The sequence below is a fragment of the Dermacentor variabilis genome, chromosome 11, assembly GCF_050947875.1.
Source record: "Dermacentor variabilis isolate Ectoservices chromosome 11, ASM5094787v1, whole genome shotgun sequence".
NCBI classification, from domain to species: Eukaryota; Metazoa; Arthropoda; class Arachnida; order Ixodida; family Ixodidae; genus Dermacentor; species Dermacentor variabilis.
This window is the reverse complement of record NC_134578.1, coordinates 88,298,118-88,314,192: the sequence shown is the minus strand read 5'-3', so window position 1 is coordinate 88,314,192 and position 16,075 is coordinate 88,298,118. Positions and strand designations below refer to the sequence as shown.

Below are 16,075 nucleotides of genomic sequence, written 5' to 3'. Positions count from 1 at the left end.
TTTCGCCTTGTAAAGAAATTCGCCGACAATTACGATGATCCTTAATGCGAATTTTGAGCCCAACTCTTTAGGTGTTTTGAATTCGCGATATATTTGGGCAAGAATTTGATTCTGAAAGACTAGGTGCTCTGGGCGGCAGCACTGAGCCTCAGCTCGGGCATGTCTTTCAGCAGCAGTGGCAGACAAAGCATTTCCACTGTTTGCATCACTCATTGCTCAGAAAAGAGTGCGAAAACGGGAACACGTGGATAGCGCGGAGTGCATTATCGAGTAGCGGTGGTGCCACAAGCGAAGTAGCGCATGTGCGCAGTGGGTTTGAAGTCCACGCCAGCGCTTTGTTTCTGAGCTCGCCGCATGCCTGGTCGCCACAGGCACTCCGCTTTTCAACTCACCCTTTTGCCATACCCTCCTCCGCTTTCCTCCTTGCACGTCTTCGCTCTCGCCACTTCTTTTATCCCTCGCTACGCGCCGTATTCGCTCTCACCTTTGGCGGCGCTCCTTCACTCGGTTACACGTGACGCCGACGCTGCCGTAGGAACGGGCGCTTCCCCAGCACTGTGCTCTAAACAAATTTCATAAGCATGACAGAATGACCATGACCATGTCACGACTACGCCATGATGACCATGGGTAGATGAAACTTGAGGAATGGCAATCGTATGGTAATGACAGCGTGAAGACGCCACCGTAACGTAACGAGATGTCCTGCTCGAATTGTACGTATCTCTTGAAGACGATGGCATGACCACGATGGCGTGACTATTAGATAGCGGAGTAGCAATAGCTACGACCACATGAGGGCAATTGGATGGGGCTATTCAAATGATTACAATGATATGATGACAAGAACATCCTGACAATAGCGTGACGATGCTGGAATAACGACGACTGCATGATATCATAAATTGCAGCAAATGGCAGCAAATGCGACCTCGTGCTCTGCAGCCCTTATACTTAAAGTATACTATTGATACTATAGCGAATAAAGAAGTGTAAGCTAACGTTCCCAGATGGCGTTGCCGTACTGCAGCCGGGTGAGCAACACTGCAACAAAGAACGTCAAGCGCAAAGTCATAGAGGCTGAAATAATCTCAAGGGTAGCGGCAATTTGTAAGAAACCTGCTATGAGTAACTACTTAAGAGGAAAAACTAAAGTAAGGAAAGAAGCAATTAATAACTCAAAGGGAAGCTGATTACTTTTCGAAGCGATATCAGGATGCCTTACTAACGCACCTCTCACTTGAGATATAAAAAGGAAGAAGCATATGCTTGCTGCAGGAAAGCGAGGGAAACGATGGAGGTTGATTTATTAGAATGTGAAGATATCTCCCTAGCGGTCGATTTGGGCCCCAGTAGACTCCTTGAAGCCCTCGGGTTCAGCTAGAGCAGGGGGAAAGTAAACATGTCCCCAATAGAAATTAGGAAGAGGCGATTGAAAGATTGCTAGAAGATAAGTAGGGAAACGACAAAAAACGGAGAAGTACAAAACAAAGTTCGCATTGTTTATGAGAATTCATCGTGCATTGTTTATTTTTCTTTTTTACTTTTTAACCTAGGTAGGACATTAAGCAGTATAACAGGAAGAAATTGGTGGCGCAACCCACCGTCCTGTGCCAAAGGGACGCTCATAACATCCATCTATCCATTCGAGTGACGCCGAAGGGAACATACGCGTGTAGTAGAAGTGTTTCTCAGCGCAGCAGGAGCAGTGTGTCAAGGCGATAAGGTGTTTACTTGATTGTGGCTCATTTGGTTGTTAAAAGGGTTAGGTTTACAGAGCAATGTGACTATGTATTATTTTTCATGCTTTTCACTTTCTTGGTTTTTTTCGATGGATATAAGTAGGTAAAAAATAGGCTTTTTTTTTCTACACAATTAGCTCCATAGATATTACGCCCTATTAGTACAAGATAATGGTCGGTACTAGGAGGAAACCAGGCATGAGTTGTTATGAGTTCGAGCGTTCCTACATGGTAAAAAAAGGTGGCTTGAGTCAATCTGCGAAGAAAACGGGGCTGATATTATCTGCAACTCGTCTACGTTAGAATTGTGACAAGATTGTCAAAAGCAGGAAAGCGACAAGCTAGCTCAGTGGATTGGAAAGTTAGAAAATGAGCTCAAAGGCAACAGAAGCATAGTAAGAATGTAGAAGTTAAACTAGCAAATGTAGAAATAAAGTTGAAGGTCACCATTCCGCAAAGCAATGAACACTTTGATGCGAACATGGCGAACGGGGTTGGCGCCTAAGTGAGATCATGTAAGGAGGCCGAAACCCCCATGCCGGAACACATTAGCAGACGCGTCACTGATTGTCATGAAGGGGCTTCCGCTAACGTGGTAGACGACAGGACCGCGGAAGACGAGAAAGCCAAGGGTGAGGATGAGACGGGGAACGGGGGGGGGGGCATCGCGGCCTACCATGCATGGCAGAATGCATGGTATGCACTGCGCATGTCAGCTCGAAATGGCCAGACCAGGTGAAGGGCCTTTTATTACATTACAGTCTAAGCGAGAAGAAAGGGGGTCAACCGAGGGGCCCGATTATTATTAGTCATATTATAAGAAGCCAACAAACACTGACACCGAGGACAACGTAGGGGAACTTACTTTTGCTTAATCAATGAAATACTTAAACCTTAAATAAATGGAAATGAAAGTGGATGAAGAAACAACTTTCCACAGGTGGGTAACGATCCCACAACCTTCCCATTTCTTGTGCGATGCTCTACCAATCAAGCGACCACGGCGCCGTTTCCCCATCCACTTTCTTGGGTATTTATGTTTCCTAGTGGAACCTTGGGAGTGTTAGCCAGCGCCACCACTCACAGACCTAGGTGGCGGACGTGGAACATCCTTTCTGCCGCAGGCGTCACGAGATAGTGATCTTTTTGGGTGAAGGCAACCGGTCAATAAACCCACACCGGCTACACAGGAGTAACACAAAGCTAGAGAAATTGTAGCCCAAATGCAGCCAAACACAAAAAAGAGCGAAAGAAATTTGTAGCCAAATATCGCCATTACTATTTGGAGTTTCATTTCCATCTACATTTTTACATTCGACTACGGTAATGCGTTTTTCCACAACCCATGTTAAAAAAATGTAGTTGACGCCGTGACGATCGACCGTTGACATACATAACACCGACATCATGCTTCCACATAGAACACTTTTTGGTTCGCCCCGGAAACTCAAGCTCCAGGGAGTCGCTGCAGTGGGCGACCCTATCAAAATGAATCTCGAATGTAAGCCCGAGCAAAAAACTCGAAGGACGCTTAAAGGGACTGAGAACTGGTGAGAACATGTTCTGAGACTTTGATGGAAATTATATGACCACGATTTATAGCGAGAGGAGCCAGCACACTCTGCGATCGAAGTAGTGATTATAATTTCAAATTGGCAAAAAAAGTCTCAAAAGGCAGTCAGTGGCGAGTTCTCTCGGGTAAATCGTTGTATTTTTGATGTAGTTGAGACTGCTGTACTTAAGTCGCATGTTATTAAGTACAACATAATAATTGCTTAAAATTTCTGCTGCTACATTATTAGGCACTCCCTTTCTCTCGCACGAATCAAGGAAGATGACCTCGCTAGATCATTCAATAGGTAGTAGCGACGGTCGGTGTGTACGAAGAGCAGGGACGCAATAAACGCGAGCTTATGACTCACGCTTACTGGGAATTCCTCGATCAAGGGCAAAAATTGCAGGCCCCTGTCCCAATTACGAAAGAAGTTCCACCGGTTACCCAATCTTTTCAGAGAGAGATAAAGATAACCCGCTTGTTGCTTTGTGGCTATGCTGTTGGGCTGAAAAGCACGAGGTCACGGGATCGAATCACGGACGCGGCGGCCACATTTTGATGGAAGCGAAAGGCGAAAACACCCGTGTACGTAAATTTAGGGGCCCGGTAAAGAACCCTAAGTGGTACAACTGTACGGAGTCTCTCACTACGACGTGCCTAATAATCGGAGCGTGGTTTCGGCACTTAAAACCTCATAACTTAAGAGATAAAGGCACGCTGCTTCCTTCAGCGTAGCGACCGTGCGGCTCCGTACATCTAAGGGCATGACATACGTGTTGCTCTGTTTCGTGCGGCTAGAAGCGCTTGTCCCACGAAGAACCCCGCACCAATTTAATAGGCTAGAGTCTCGTTCGTTATCGGAATTAACCAGACTCAAAGAGTCCATAAGGCTTTAGCGCTAAATAATACTTGGCAATAGCACTAAATACTAATACTAAACTGTAATGTTCCACCCGCGTCCACAATGTTTCCATTTTCCAGCCCTCTCGATAGCTCACAAAGAAGAAGTTGTTCGCTCTTTCAAAACGTTAGGAATATACTTTTCAAAGAACATGTCATTGGTCCATCATGTCGTTTACCTTGTCGGGAAACTTTCTCGTACGACTAGCTCTATGCGCCATCACTGTTCATCTTTTTCAATGCAGGTAAATATCTTAATATGTAATTTTTTATATTCCTCGATAACGAACTATGGTGGCCTAGTCTGGTCGACGATACCGCTCGAAAACATAAATAGGCTTCTTCAACTACAAAAACGAGCTGTTCGCATAGCCTTAAAAGTTTCTCCTGACTCACAGACTGCAGAATTATTTCATAAATTGAACATAATCAGCATGAAATCATTTTATTCGTACAGGCTTGCTCGACGTTACAAATCTGACGCATCTAGGCATACTAATACATTATAGTGTGTGGCGGGACTTCAAGAAAACTATCCTTTATATAGTACATGTAAACCTGAAAAGTGCAAATTCGAAATATGCCGCACGAACTATGGAAAAAAAATGTTGAAATTTCGCTTCCCATTATTAGTCAATGAATTGTTATGAGATGACATTGATATTTCCGCTAATTGTACAACATTTCGCGCACAAAATATTTGTGATTCTCGCAACATTCTGTAAACATTAGAGTTCATGCGACGTTGAATCTGGAAAAGCAACTCTTCTTTTGCGTTACTCAATATTCATACATTTCTATATCCTAGAGCTATTCACTCTGTATTCTAACTTCATTAGTAAGCTCACTCTTATTGTTTATATAATCTGTTGAAACTGATATTTGTCATTGCTTCAATATATTCTATATGGTCGTCTTAATTGTTGTGCTAGACAAACATAATTATTTTTTATGTTTACTCTCAATGCTTACGTACCACAAATCTGTAACCTGTTTAGTTAGACCACACTATTCTCGCTGTATGCCATTTCTAGGGGGCACTGACCCAATAAAGCCTGTTGACGGCTTTTTGTCCGCGCTCCTAAACACCCTGTGATGTTTGAATTTGTTGACTTTGTTACTTTGTTAAAATCACTCTACCAACTAAGAACGGACATGCACCGTCATCCACTCAATCAAGAAAGAGCTCTCATAAGGAAACAATACGGCAGCGGCAAAAATGCGCCTGGAGTGTCCATATAATTGTTATCGCAATAAAACTTTAAAATGGCTACGACTGAGCGTAAACTGTAATGACTCGACCTGAAACACGTACAAAGCGCTTAGTTTATTTTTTTTTATCACAGTATATACTATCGTTAAGTATATATTAAGTATATAATACCGCCATCACATATCTCGCAAGAACAACACCTTAAACTGAATATTTATGAAAATGCTTTTGGGAATGATGCATGGCGTAATTTTTTCATAGGAATAAAGTGCCACTATTGTTTTCTTGCGCCTGAAAATGGTAATCTGTTGTTGAATTAGAATTTTTACTGCGCTTTGTGTGCTTGATTTTTGGGCCAATTACACGATGTTTTACAGGATCTATATCCCATTCCATAATGCCGGTTAAGGTCAAAATGAAAAACTAAATAAATAACAAGTTACCTAAAGAATGAATAGTTGCACTATACATTTTCACTGTACTCAACAGCCACTGTATCAATGAACCGTAACAGCTAGCGAGCATCAAGAAAATATTAGCAACAGGGTCAGGCGTGCAGGCAATTCCCAGTAAAATAGATCCATTTTTACACCTCGTGGACCTGGTGACACACGAAGTCAAATGCTCAAGAGGTATGGCACGCATATTCCTTTTTATTTATCCATTGTCGTTAACAAATTTGGAATTTGTAAGAACTGCAGAGAAAAGTAGTAACTGTAACTTGCATTCATAAGGAAATGCAGTAGTGCAATCTGGAAATATGCATACCAATGCCATTGACTTATGTCGGCCATACAACGCTTCACTTGTGGAGCACTCAGATCTTATTGCCCCTTTCTATTCTAAATTTGTTTATGAAATGAAACCTTTATATTACGTCGTGCGATTGTCTAGAAACAAACGAATATAAATAAACAATTCTCCTTTGAATCTTCTCCATGAACTGGAAACAACACTAGGTGCGGTAATGAGCGCGTTATTCGTCGCACCTCCTTTTTAATAGCTAGACCGGTGTAAAATTTGGAGAGCGAACATACTAAAATAATTTCTTGCCACCCTAGCAGGATAGTAGGCTCAAAGTAAGAGCCAGAGGATTAAAATCAGCTTCATGCAAAGCATGTATTTTTGCTGAACATAAGAGGCTTCGGCAAAGACGTGACAAATGATTCATTGAGCACTGCTGGTATTCATAGTTTTAACATAGTGTTGGTTTGTCTTTCTTGATGTCCGACATTTTCTGAAAAAATTCATGATTCCTGCTACCCACTACTACAAATAAGGCTTGGGCAGAACATTAGTGACGATGACATGCGTTGATCGTCGAAGACTGAACAAAAGGTGAGACGCCTCGGCTATTTATACGTGACTCGTCAAAGGTTCCAGCGTAATCATGCGTACCTTCCAGAAAGTACGACACAATTTGCGTTACGCATGCAACCTCATTGTGCCAGGGTAGGCCGGTTCCACGATAGCCTAAAAAGATGCAATCAACAATAACGTTAGAGGAACTTACGATTATGCTATCGAGTCTTTCGATGAGCGATAACATTAGGTCCTTACCGGGCGAAAAGAGGTCCTCGGATATCTACAACGTGCCTTGAACGTGGGAAACAAGGGCAAAGCTAACATCCTGAACTTCTATCAAGCTGTAGTCGCTCTCAACCATCTTTAGTACATGTATCCACCACGTTCGTTTTAAGGCCCCGTTCTGTACAGCAGCAAAAAATTTCAAGATGAAGGTTACTAAACAGAACTCTGACAGCATTATCTGCATTTTCTTCCAATCTCATTTTCATTTCCCAAACGAGAATTCGCGAACAATCTGAGGACTGCGTAGCATGGTTTCACAGTCATCCACCTGAAATTAACAAAATTCCGTAGTGTCGTAGCAGTGGCGCCTGGTTGGCGTCTTGATATAATAATGTATGCAGATTCAGCCCGTATAATAGAATCTATTCTTATCGAAGCCTAAGTAAAGACACATATAAATATATGCTTAGCAATATACTGAGCAGCTGACGGCGATGCATACAATTCGGTGATGACTGGCGTATCAAGCAACATATAGGGATTCTGTACCTCTCCTGTATGAGTGGGACATAAACATTCTCAAGAATAAGCCAAGAACGGCCGCATCCCTGTAGGCACATCCCAAAAGGCGGAATTGGAGAAAGTAAAATAAATAAACACTATTGGTTTGGGCGATTTGCTAGCAATCAATAATAAATAGTTATTGCACAGAAACTGAAAAAAACGAAAGATAAAGGAATTGGACGGACACAAGGGCGAGCATTTACCAGAAATATATTTGCAAAGTGAGAAGTTGTGTGGAAACATTACTTACTATATATATATTCTTCAAGGCGGCTTAATCCAGCCATACCACTGTGAAGAAGGTGTGCGAGGGTTCGGACAGCAAGTGTCGCTTTAATACTCAACTAATAGTGAACCCTAGATAGAGTCCCCGACAATACTAAATATTGCACATCTTATAAGGGAGTTGCGACAGGCAGCGAAGAAAGATGACAATGCAACGTACAAAACACGAATTCGAAGTGCAAGAAGTGGAGTACTATGAATCCTAATACGGTAGTGATTGTGGCCTGGCGGAATGTCGGTTCGCGAAAGCCGTTCGCTCGGGAGAAGTAGACTTTTCAAGTGTTTCCTTTGTACGAATATGTAGCAAATCGTTGATCGCAACGCGGACAACGTTTTCGCGTTATTAAACCACCTAGGACATTGTTCTACCCGGTGTCCCGTAACACTCCTGACCTTCGTTTTGAATCGTGACTGGCTGAAATAAAACAGATATGTCGTTTGGACGTAGCGTGTTTCTCCACGGAGAATGTCGGATTGACGAATGCCCTGTCGTGAAGGGGTGGTAAGTTGCATATATTCAACACCAACATTTTTTGAAAGTGTCTAATTAAAAAAGCTGAGTCGTAGAAGACATCATCTTAAGTAGATGAAAGCTGTGACTAAGGAGGTAATTTAGGTTAGTGGAACACCCGAAAATTAGGTGTCTGTAGCGTTATCTGTAAGAAATATTTCGCAAATAATAGTTTTTGTGCACTCACACTCTCTCCCACGGTGAGAACTGAAACGAGAGAAAGGTACATAATATTTCAATTTATCACAGGATGACCCTTGTGAGAATAATACATGAAGAGGATAGCAGACGAAGTGCACATATAGTGTAGTCGAAAGAAGGTGTAAAATCACAGACACACCACAGACATTTAGAGCAAATGAGGAGGAACTAACTTACTGTAGGAATACCATGCTAGTACTTTCAAGCAAGCCACACACATGATTACAGGTAAGTGCCGGAACAGTACAAAGCAGACTCCTCTTGAGACAATGTTTAGGTAATCAGAAAAGAAAGTGTGGTTCAGGAACCTTCTCATTCGATAACGCTTGTGACAGGACTACTCATCACATGAAAACGCTACTATCCAAGAAAGTTGTCTATGAAGTTGGATAATGAGATAAATTCGGGAGTGTACCCTGTCACTTTCTTCTCGAAATATTAACTCAGCATCATCAAATGTGTTTCGAAGAGGTAGCAAACTAAAATTATTCCCCTGTCGCACGGACAAACTTAAGTGCACTCGGAGCGAGTTCACTTCGCCGCTGGTGTCGTTGCCAGGGTGCCACACGAGAATGTTTAGTGACAGAGAGCGCACTCGCGGGCGAGAGTGTTCGGCGAACACAGTTAGCGGCCGCAAACTGTTTAGCCTTGTTAGCAGTGAGTAAAAATGTAGATAAAACAATGTCGAAAGCAGAGTCAGGACTAAGTTTTAATAATTTTTCGTAAGGTAATGTTAAAAATTAAAAAAAAATGCGCCATACTGAATAAAAGAATTCCAGAAAATATTCTCGCTCTCGGGCAGTTTACGGCTACGCTGGATATTGGCCGCGCAGTTGGTTGACGTAACGCGTCATTTAGACTAGTACTGGTTAAGTGTCCCTGTATGGTCTTGGCTCGCGATCATAAGTCTTGTGATTGAGGTTCCATTGAATTACTTGAGCCGCACTTAAATTATTGTAAATGCTGTTTGTAACGAGAACAAACTGTTTTATGTGGGTAAGTTTAAGTTGTCAAACATATGCCTTACATTCTGAACCCTGATCACCATCTCCACCAATTGGACAAAGCATTTCATCGTGTAGCAGCGCGCCGTGAGAATGGCATTCAGCGCACAGAAGTGTACTTGCTCAAATTGCACTTTGGTTTGCCCGTGTGACAAAGGTAGTTCATTTTTGCCGCATGCTTAAGGCTTTGTGGGCCTACAGTTATTTCATTTATAGGGGGGCGTTTCGCGCCAAAATAACCAATGTTTTTTTCATCATTGCCAAAAAACTTAAAAATATTTTCACGCCTTTGTTTAAATAGATACCTCGTTATGCATGTTTAATTGTAGTGAGACTAATTTTCTTGCACTCTGGCGAGAAATTATTATTCCGATGCAGTTGACCTAGAGGATAAAGAGCAACATTTTTTTTAAATGTATGTTGTATGATTCCGTTTGTGTATGGCACGTAAAGTAAAGTGATTACCTAAAATAAATGTCCCACATATCTGAATACTTGCAGTGCTTGAGGCAGCGGTAAAAACAGATAAATTTACGAAATGTTACTTTCTTCGCGCAACGCTAAGGAAACCCAATACGCCCAAACACAAAATCTATGGATGTGGGGCAAACAAAATACTGTTCAAAAATTGTTTATTAGAGGAAGATATTACCGAGGAAAAATTGTAAATGTCATTCTTTTTCTCAATACGCTCGGTAGTATAACGGGTCGGAAAATAAACTTGATCAGCCAAAAAATATGACACATCATTATAAAACCACGACATCAAACATCACCAGCCTCTTATGATGAATTTGAAGCTACACATTATACAAATGCTGTAGCTGCCACCCGCATTCATGACTGTCATCTTTCTAACTACCGCTATATTATTGTGCAGAGGGCAGGCCGAAATATTGCCAATTCCGATGGCACAACTGCCAATTACCAGTAGTGCAGAATTTTTTTACTTTTCAATAGAGAAGGAAATGGCACTAGATACTCAACTTAAGATCATGAAACGAGAGAGGATGCTCTGCTAACTACGGTCACAAAATAACTTATCGTAGTTGGCTATTGTGTACGAAAATATTTATCATTTCTTTGCAGCCCTATTTATACTGTCAGCAGACGACGGCTGTCTAGTTGCGAATGCAGTCGTGATGTCCCTGACAATTCAGAAAGAGCTAGTGTATTTGTACACTACCTCTTTCTAATATTTGTATTTGTACTTGGTAGAAACCCGCCAAGGCATCGAGAAAAGGACGGTTCTAACACGATTCATTGTATAGTGGCCAGGGATAAACATTTCTCCAGAACTGTCAAGAAAGGTGTTCACTCTAAGTTTATGAAGCCTGCTTAATAACCAGCAATACTTTGGAGGTGGCGTACGAACGGTTAGGAGTGAGTAAACAAAGACTTCGCGGAAACGAATGAAAAAATATTTCTTGTTGGCACTAATTCCCACTCAAAGACAATAGACCTGAAAATAATGACTTTTATCAGAACACACAAATTGTCAGAATATCCAGATCACTCTTTGAAAGTCACGGACTATTAGTTCTAGTAGCGACTGTTAACAGATCCGAATTCCGAGCAAAACAGCTTAATTTTTATATGATAATGGAGTCAAGCACACCTTGACCACACCATATCCACTGAACAATACGGTGTAGGTGAAGATGCAGTAGAGACGGCAGAAAAAAATGTTGCTGAAAGAACCTTTCGAAGACGAGAGGAAGAGTAGTTGTAGGTTCCTTCAGCACAGAGCGCACAACTTTCTTTTCGGATATAGGACAACACTGTACACCCTTATAGGAAAGTAGCCAACAGAACTGTTGTTAAAGGCCGATCTACACGACGGACAAATTGCTCTTTCTGACCGCGGTCCGCGCTTCACTTCCTAGGACGTCACCAGTTCGTGCGGACCGCCGTTGGCCCGCGCAAGACCGTGGCCCTTGTGGTCCACCAAATCGTCGAGGCTTTTCCCGCTTCAATTTTGGCGGCGGACCGCATGCAAACCGCAGCGATTTGGCGTTGTCAACTAATCTTGTCCGGAAACAGAGTGTCTTCAGCCAAATCCAATCTAGTTTTCGGCTGAGCAAAAGCCAGCCGTTTCATGTCCGCCGTTTCACCTACACGTGCGTGCCGCAGATATATTTTTTCTATATATTTTTGTCCTTGTTAGGTTGAGAGCGTTGCGGCACGTCATACAGAAAGCACCGGGTGCTGCACTTCCGTCTCACTAAGGTTTCAGCGATGTTTCTTGTCACCTAATAAAGGCACTGCCCTTAGCATGCTCGGGCCCACGCTCTCCGTGAGCTATGATGCTTATTTAAAGTACACAGCTGAAACAGCGTCAGCGTCTATGTTCCTCTCACTGCACAGTGAGGATGTGGCTTTCTGTAACACTTGGCATAAAATGCCTAAATATACTTTAGCAGCTGTTGTACGCCCTTGTACATGTAGCTTTCATTACCATTCTTCTCTCATCATGCATTATTCGTTGACTTTGTCCTCTTATCATCACTGTCGAAGTTGCCGTTGACACTGTGCGTATTTTGTTGATTTGTTGCTTGCATTTGGGCAGAGCTTTTGAAGGCTGTAGTGCATAAATATTGCAGGATAATAAATTAATACCGTGTGGCGTAGAATACCTTGAAGTTTGTAGGAGAATAAACATTTATTTGAAATAAATTTGAAATGGAATTGCGCATGGCGCAGTTTGCTGCCTATCACCTATTAGTCGTTTCAGATATATTTCGATATGTTCGTTGCATATGCATACTTTTTGGAGTAACGTCCTAATAATAAGCGCATAAACTCACTGTTAAGCAAAACGATAAAGGCATGTCGTCATCTACACTGTCATTTCTATTACCACGGACAAGTACTGCTGTCCTTGTTGGCACATTGTCGACCTCGAGATAATTGTCCCAAAAGTTGTCGCCCCAAGGGTTCTCAAAATCGGTTTAAGCAAAGCTTTCAGTGGTGTTTGTAGAGAATACTGCTCTTGCTCAGCCACCATTTTCAAGTAGTGAGTACACAACCAAGTTCGACTGATTTACACAAGCAACCGTCTCGCTCACCATAAACTTGCGGCGCTTGATCAGGCACATGCCGTGAATGGAGACGAATGAAAGAGGGTAATAGAATGACAATGACTGCACCAGGACTATTGTATGAACACGACGCATTACCAACGATAGAATGATCATGGCGGCATGAGCCCAATACCAAGACAACACTGGAAGCACTACGACACAATGAGGACGATCAAAGTGCCACGGTGGCATGACAACGACAATGGCATGACGATGACACAAAATGACGGCTAGAGGCCAATGCAGGAATAATTTCGGTGGTATGACGGCCGCACATGGCATACGGCAGGCATTGCCACACATTGACTCTGAGCTTACCACTATAATTGACAAGAAACGTGTAAAATCAATGCATTCGGCCGGTACTAACTAACGAGGCAGAAACTTGCAAGTTGACAAAGAAGCTCGAGAACAAGTTGAGGACCGCGTAAAGAGCGATGGAACGAAAAATGCTAGGCGTAATGCTAGGAGAAAGGAAGAGTGCGGGGTGGATCAGAGTGCCAACGAGAATAGCTGATACTATAAGCGACATTAAGAAAAAAATGAAATTGGGCAGGCCATGTAATGCGTAGGATGTATAACCGGTGGACCATTAGAGCTACAGAATGAGTACCAAGAGAAGGGAAGCGCCCTCGAGGACGGCAGAAAACGAGAGGGCGTGATGAAATTGGGGAATTTGTAAATGAGGAAAATTGGAGTCAGTTGGCAAAAGATAATGGCAATTGGATGTGGCAGGGAGAGATCTTCTTCCTGCAGTCGACATCACGTAAAATAGGCTGATGATGATGACGGTGACAGCAAGATGGCTGCGCTGTGTCGAAAGCATGAAGTTTGACGGAGCTGGAACGACGCCAACAGAATGACAACAACTCAATGACAATTAAAATTATTGCAATAGTATAGCGAAGACAAAGAGACAACAATATGATAGCGCTGGTATGACGACTGTAGAAAAACGACGACATGACCACCATTTGATAACGAAGATGAAATGACGACTGCCATTCATGACAATGGCGTTATGACAAATGCATACGGACAATGGTATGATGACAGTGGAACCACTAAAATAGATTTACGGTGCAGGAAACACCAATATGGCATCAAAACAACTCTGTGACGTCGAGGAAATCACAATTCTGTATTGGTGTCGATGGCTTGAGGATGGCAGCGTGATGACGACGATAGGATGACGGCAGAGGAAAGGGGCTAGAATAGCAGCATGAGCTTGTTGGTTTTCCATCCTGGTGTTAACAGTGCAAAACATAGAGGAGACACGATATGAGAGGATGGCACTACAAGCGTTGCCTAACACCACAATCTTTGTCTAAGAAATGCGCTTAAACAATCGTGCACCCAAGCAAGTTTTCGTCCACAGGTTGACCGCCTTACTAGGGCTGGTTACCCATCACACCTTCTTGTGTCTGTTGCAGAAAAAATGAGCAAGAACCTAAAATCCGAGCGCGTTCATTGCGAGCAAAGTGGCGAGAATCCAAAAATAAATGAGAAGCGAAGGATCGTGGCCCTGCCATACGTGCGCAACTTATCTCACCGCTTGAAAAAGATTAAGCGCAAATCTGGAGTTAATGTACTGCTTACTGTCCCGGAAAAACTGAAAAGCCTCTGCCGACGTGTCAACGCTGAAGAACCATAAATCAGCAAAGGTGCACGATAAATCACCAGAATTGTCTTGTGGAGTGCACAAATGCTGTGGTGTATTCAATACCTTTGAGATGCGGAAAGTGTATATAGGGCAAACTTCAAGATGCACAAACGAAAGACTGAAGGAACGTAAACTTAGCGTCGAGCAGGCTTGTAGGAATCTAGGTATCCATGTCAGGCATTGCCCCTCAAAAGCTTGCGCTCCAGAACTCAGACGCTGTGAAGTGCTGAAGAAACACAATGACTAGCTGGTCCGGGAGATAACTGAGGTAGCCGAGATTACCAGACTTCGTGACCAATGAATTATCACGCCGCCCTTGTTACTGACAAAAAAAAGAACTTCAGCTTTTGCACGTACAACAGCTATCTTGAGTACAAAAAAAAGAAAAAGTTCGTGTTTCAAATAATGTGCGATCACGTGACTGCGACACGTGTGGGCAATGGTATAAGGAGCCGTGTTTCTTTCAAAGTAAACGTTGTTAAACAGCGCTTGTGGTGTCGTCTTCTCGTCTCGTGTCTCGTCTACGTTTTGCGCTGTTCCCACCAAAATTGCCGGCGAGAACGAAATTCCGAGGAAGAGATTCATCCGAATAAATTGAGGTATACTCAACGGGTTTCAGTACTTTGTACCTTACGTTTCCTTCACCGATGTTCAACTCAGCACCCCCGAAGGCGGCCTTGAGGACCTCTACAAGGCACATTTCTACCTCAGTATCAACACCTCTACCGCTATGTCCTTCACCTCAGGTCTCTTTGATCCTCTCCGTTCCCTTCTCTCTCTCTCCACTGTGACTCCCAGCTTGCCCGGCTTTCCCTTGCCCATCACGGTCAGTGGTTACTGGCGCAGGCGGGCATCTCTCCCATAGCCGTTTCCACATTTACCTCTCCTATATACAGCCCGGCTCCCTATATTGGCATCCTCCCCTTCCCGTCCAATATGTCGCCTATCCTGCACGTCGGCCGTCGTCACGCGGCCGCGCAGCACCATTCGCCCTCTCTTTACTACACGGATGCCTCTTTCGTAGCTCCGCAAGTTTCCTGCGGCTGCGCTATTTACCATCCCCGCAATCCAGCCCCTTAAAATTCACGCTAGTTGGCCGCACCTATACCCTGTCAAGCCGCAGCTATACCCTGTCAATATGTCACGTTCATTTGTACGCTGACCGTTTGCGAGCATTGAAATCAGAGCGCGCAAGTGGGCGTCTCACGCGTGTTTTTCTGTTTTTTTTTTTGCATTTCGCAGGCATCTGCAGTAAGCGAATAAAAAACCAATACTTTAAATTCAGAAAGGCAGATACTGTTATGAGGGCGTTTTGCAAACCGCTCTCAAACTTTGCATTTCAGTTACGTTCAGTTTATTTCCAACAAAATGTTGGGGGTCCTCCAGGCAAAAAAGTTGTTGTTCCTAAACTAAATTTGTTCCCTAACTTGATCTCCAGAACTTGGTTAACTATCTTGACTAATTACGCAATTATACTGAATACAAAAATATTGTGACGTAGTCCATACCACAGTCAGCAACATGCGTTTGTACGCGTCGTCTTAGAGTGCATCGGCGTATCTTTAAACTCTGGCTAAGGTTAGGTGAGACTGTATTCTGAAGATCAAAGCAATGTGCCAGTAATCAATGCTTGTTTCCAAAGGGAGAAGGCGAGTTGGGCGTACACACTCCTAGAGTGTACCGTCTTTCGTCGGACCTGACTAATTCCAGATGTGCGTGAGAAACCCTTCCGTTCCTTCCAAATGAAGCAGGGTTGTGCGACCGCATATGGAAGTACCACAATTACTGGCTCGGAAGAAAAACAGCTCGTCCGCTGCGCAAGCT

At 43.2% G+C, this 16,075-nt stretch overlaps 1 protein-coding gene across 1 annotated transcript in view; it reads right to left on the bottom strand.

Moving 5' to 3' along the window:
- Positions 1-16,075, bottom strand: part of LOC142563371 (uncharacterized) — a 110,861-nt gene that overhangs the window by 4,303 nt on the left and 90,483 nt on the right. The window contains exon 6 of the mRNA XM_075673931.1: positions 8,488-8,507. Within this exon, the coding sequence (XP_075530046.1) occupies positions 8,488-8,507 (20 nt within the window). The remainder of the gene's footprint in view (positions 1-8,487; positions 8,508-16,075) is intronic.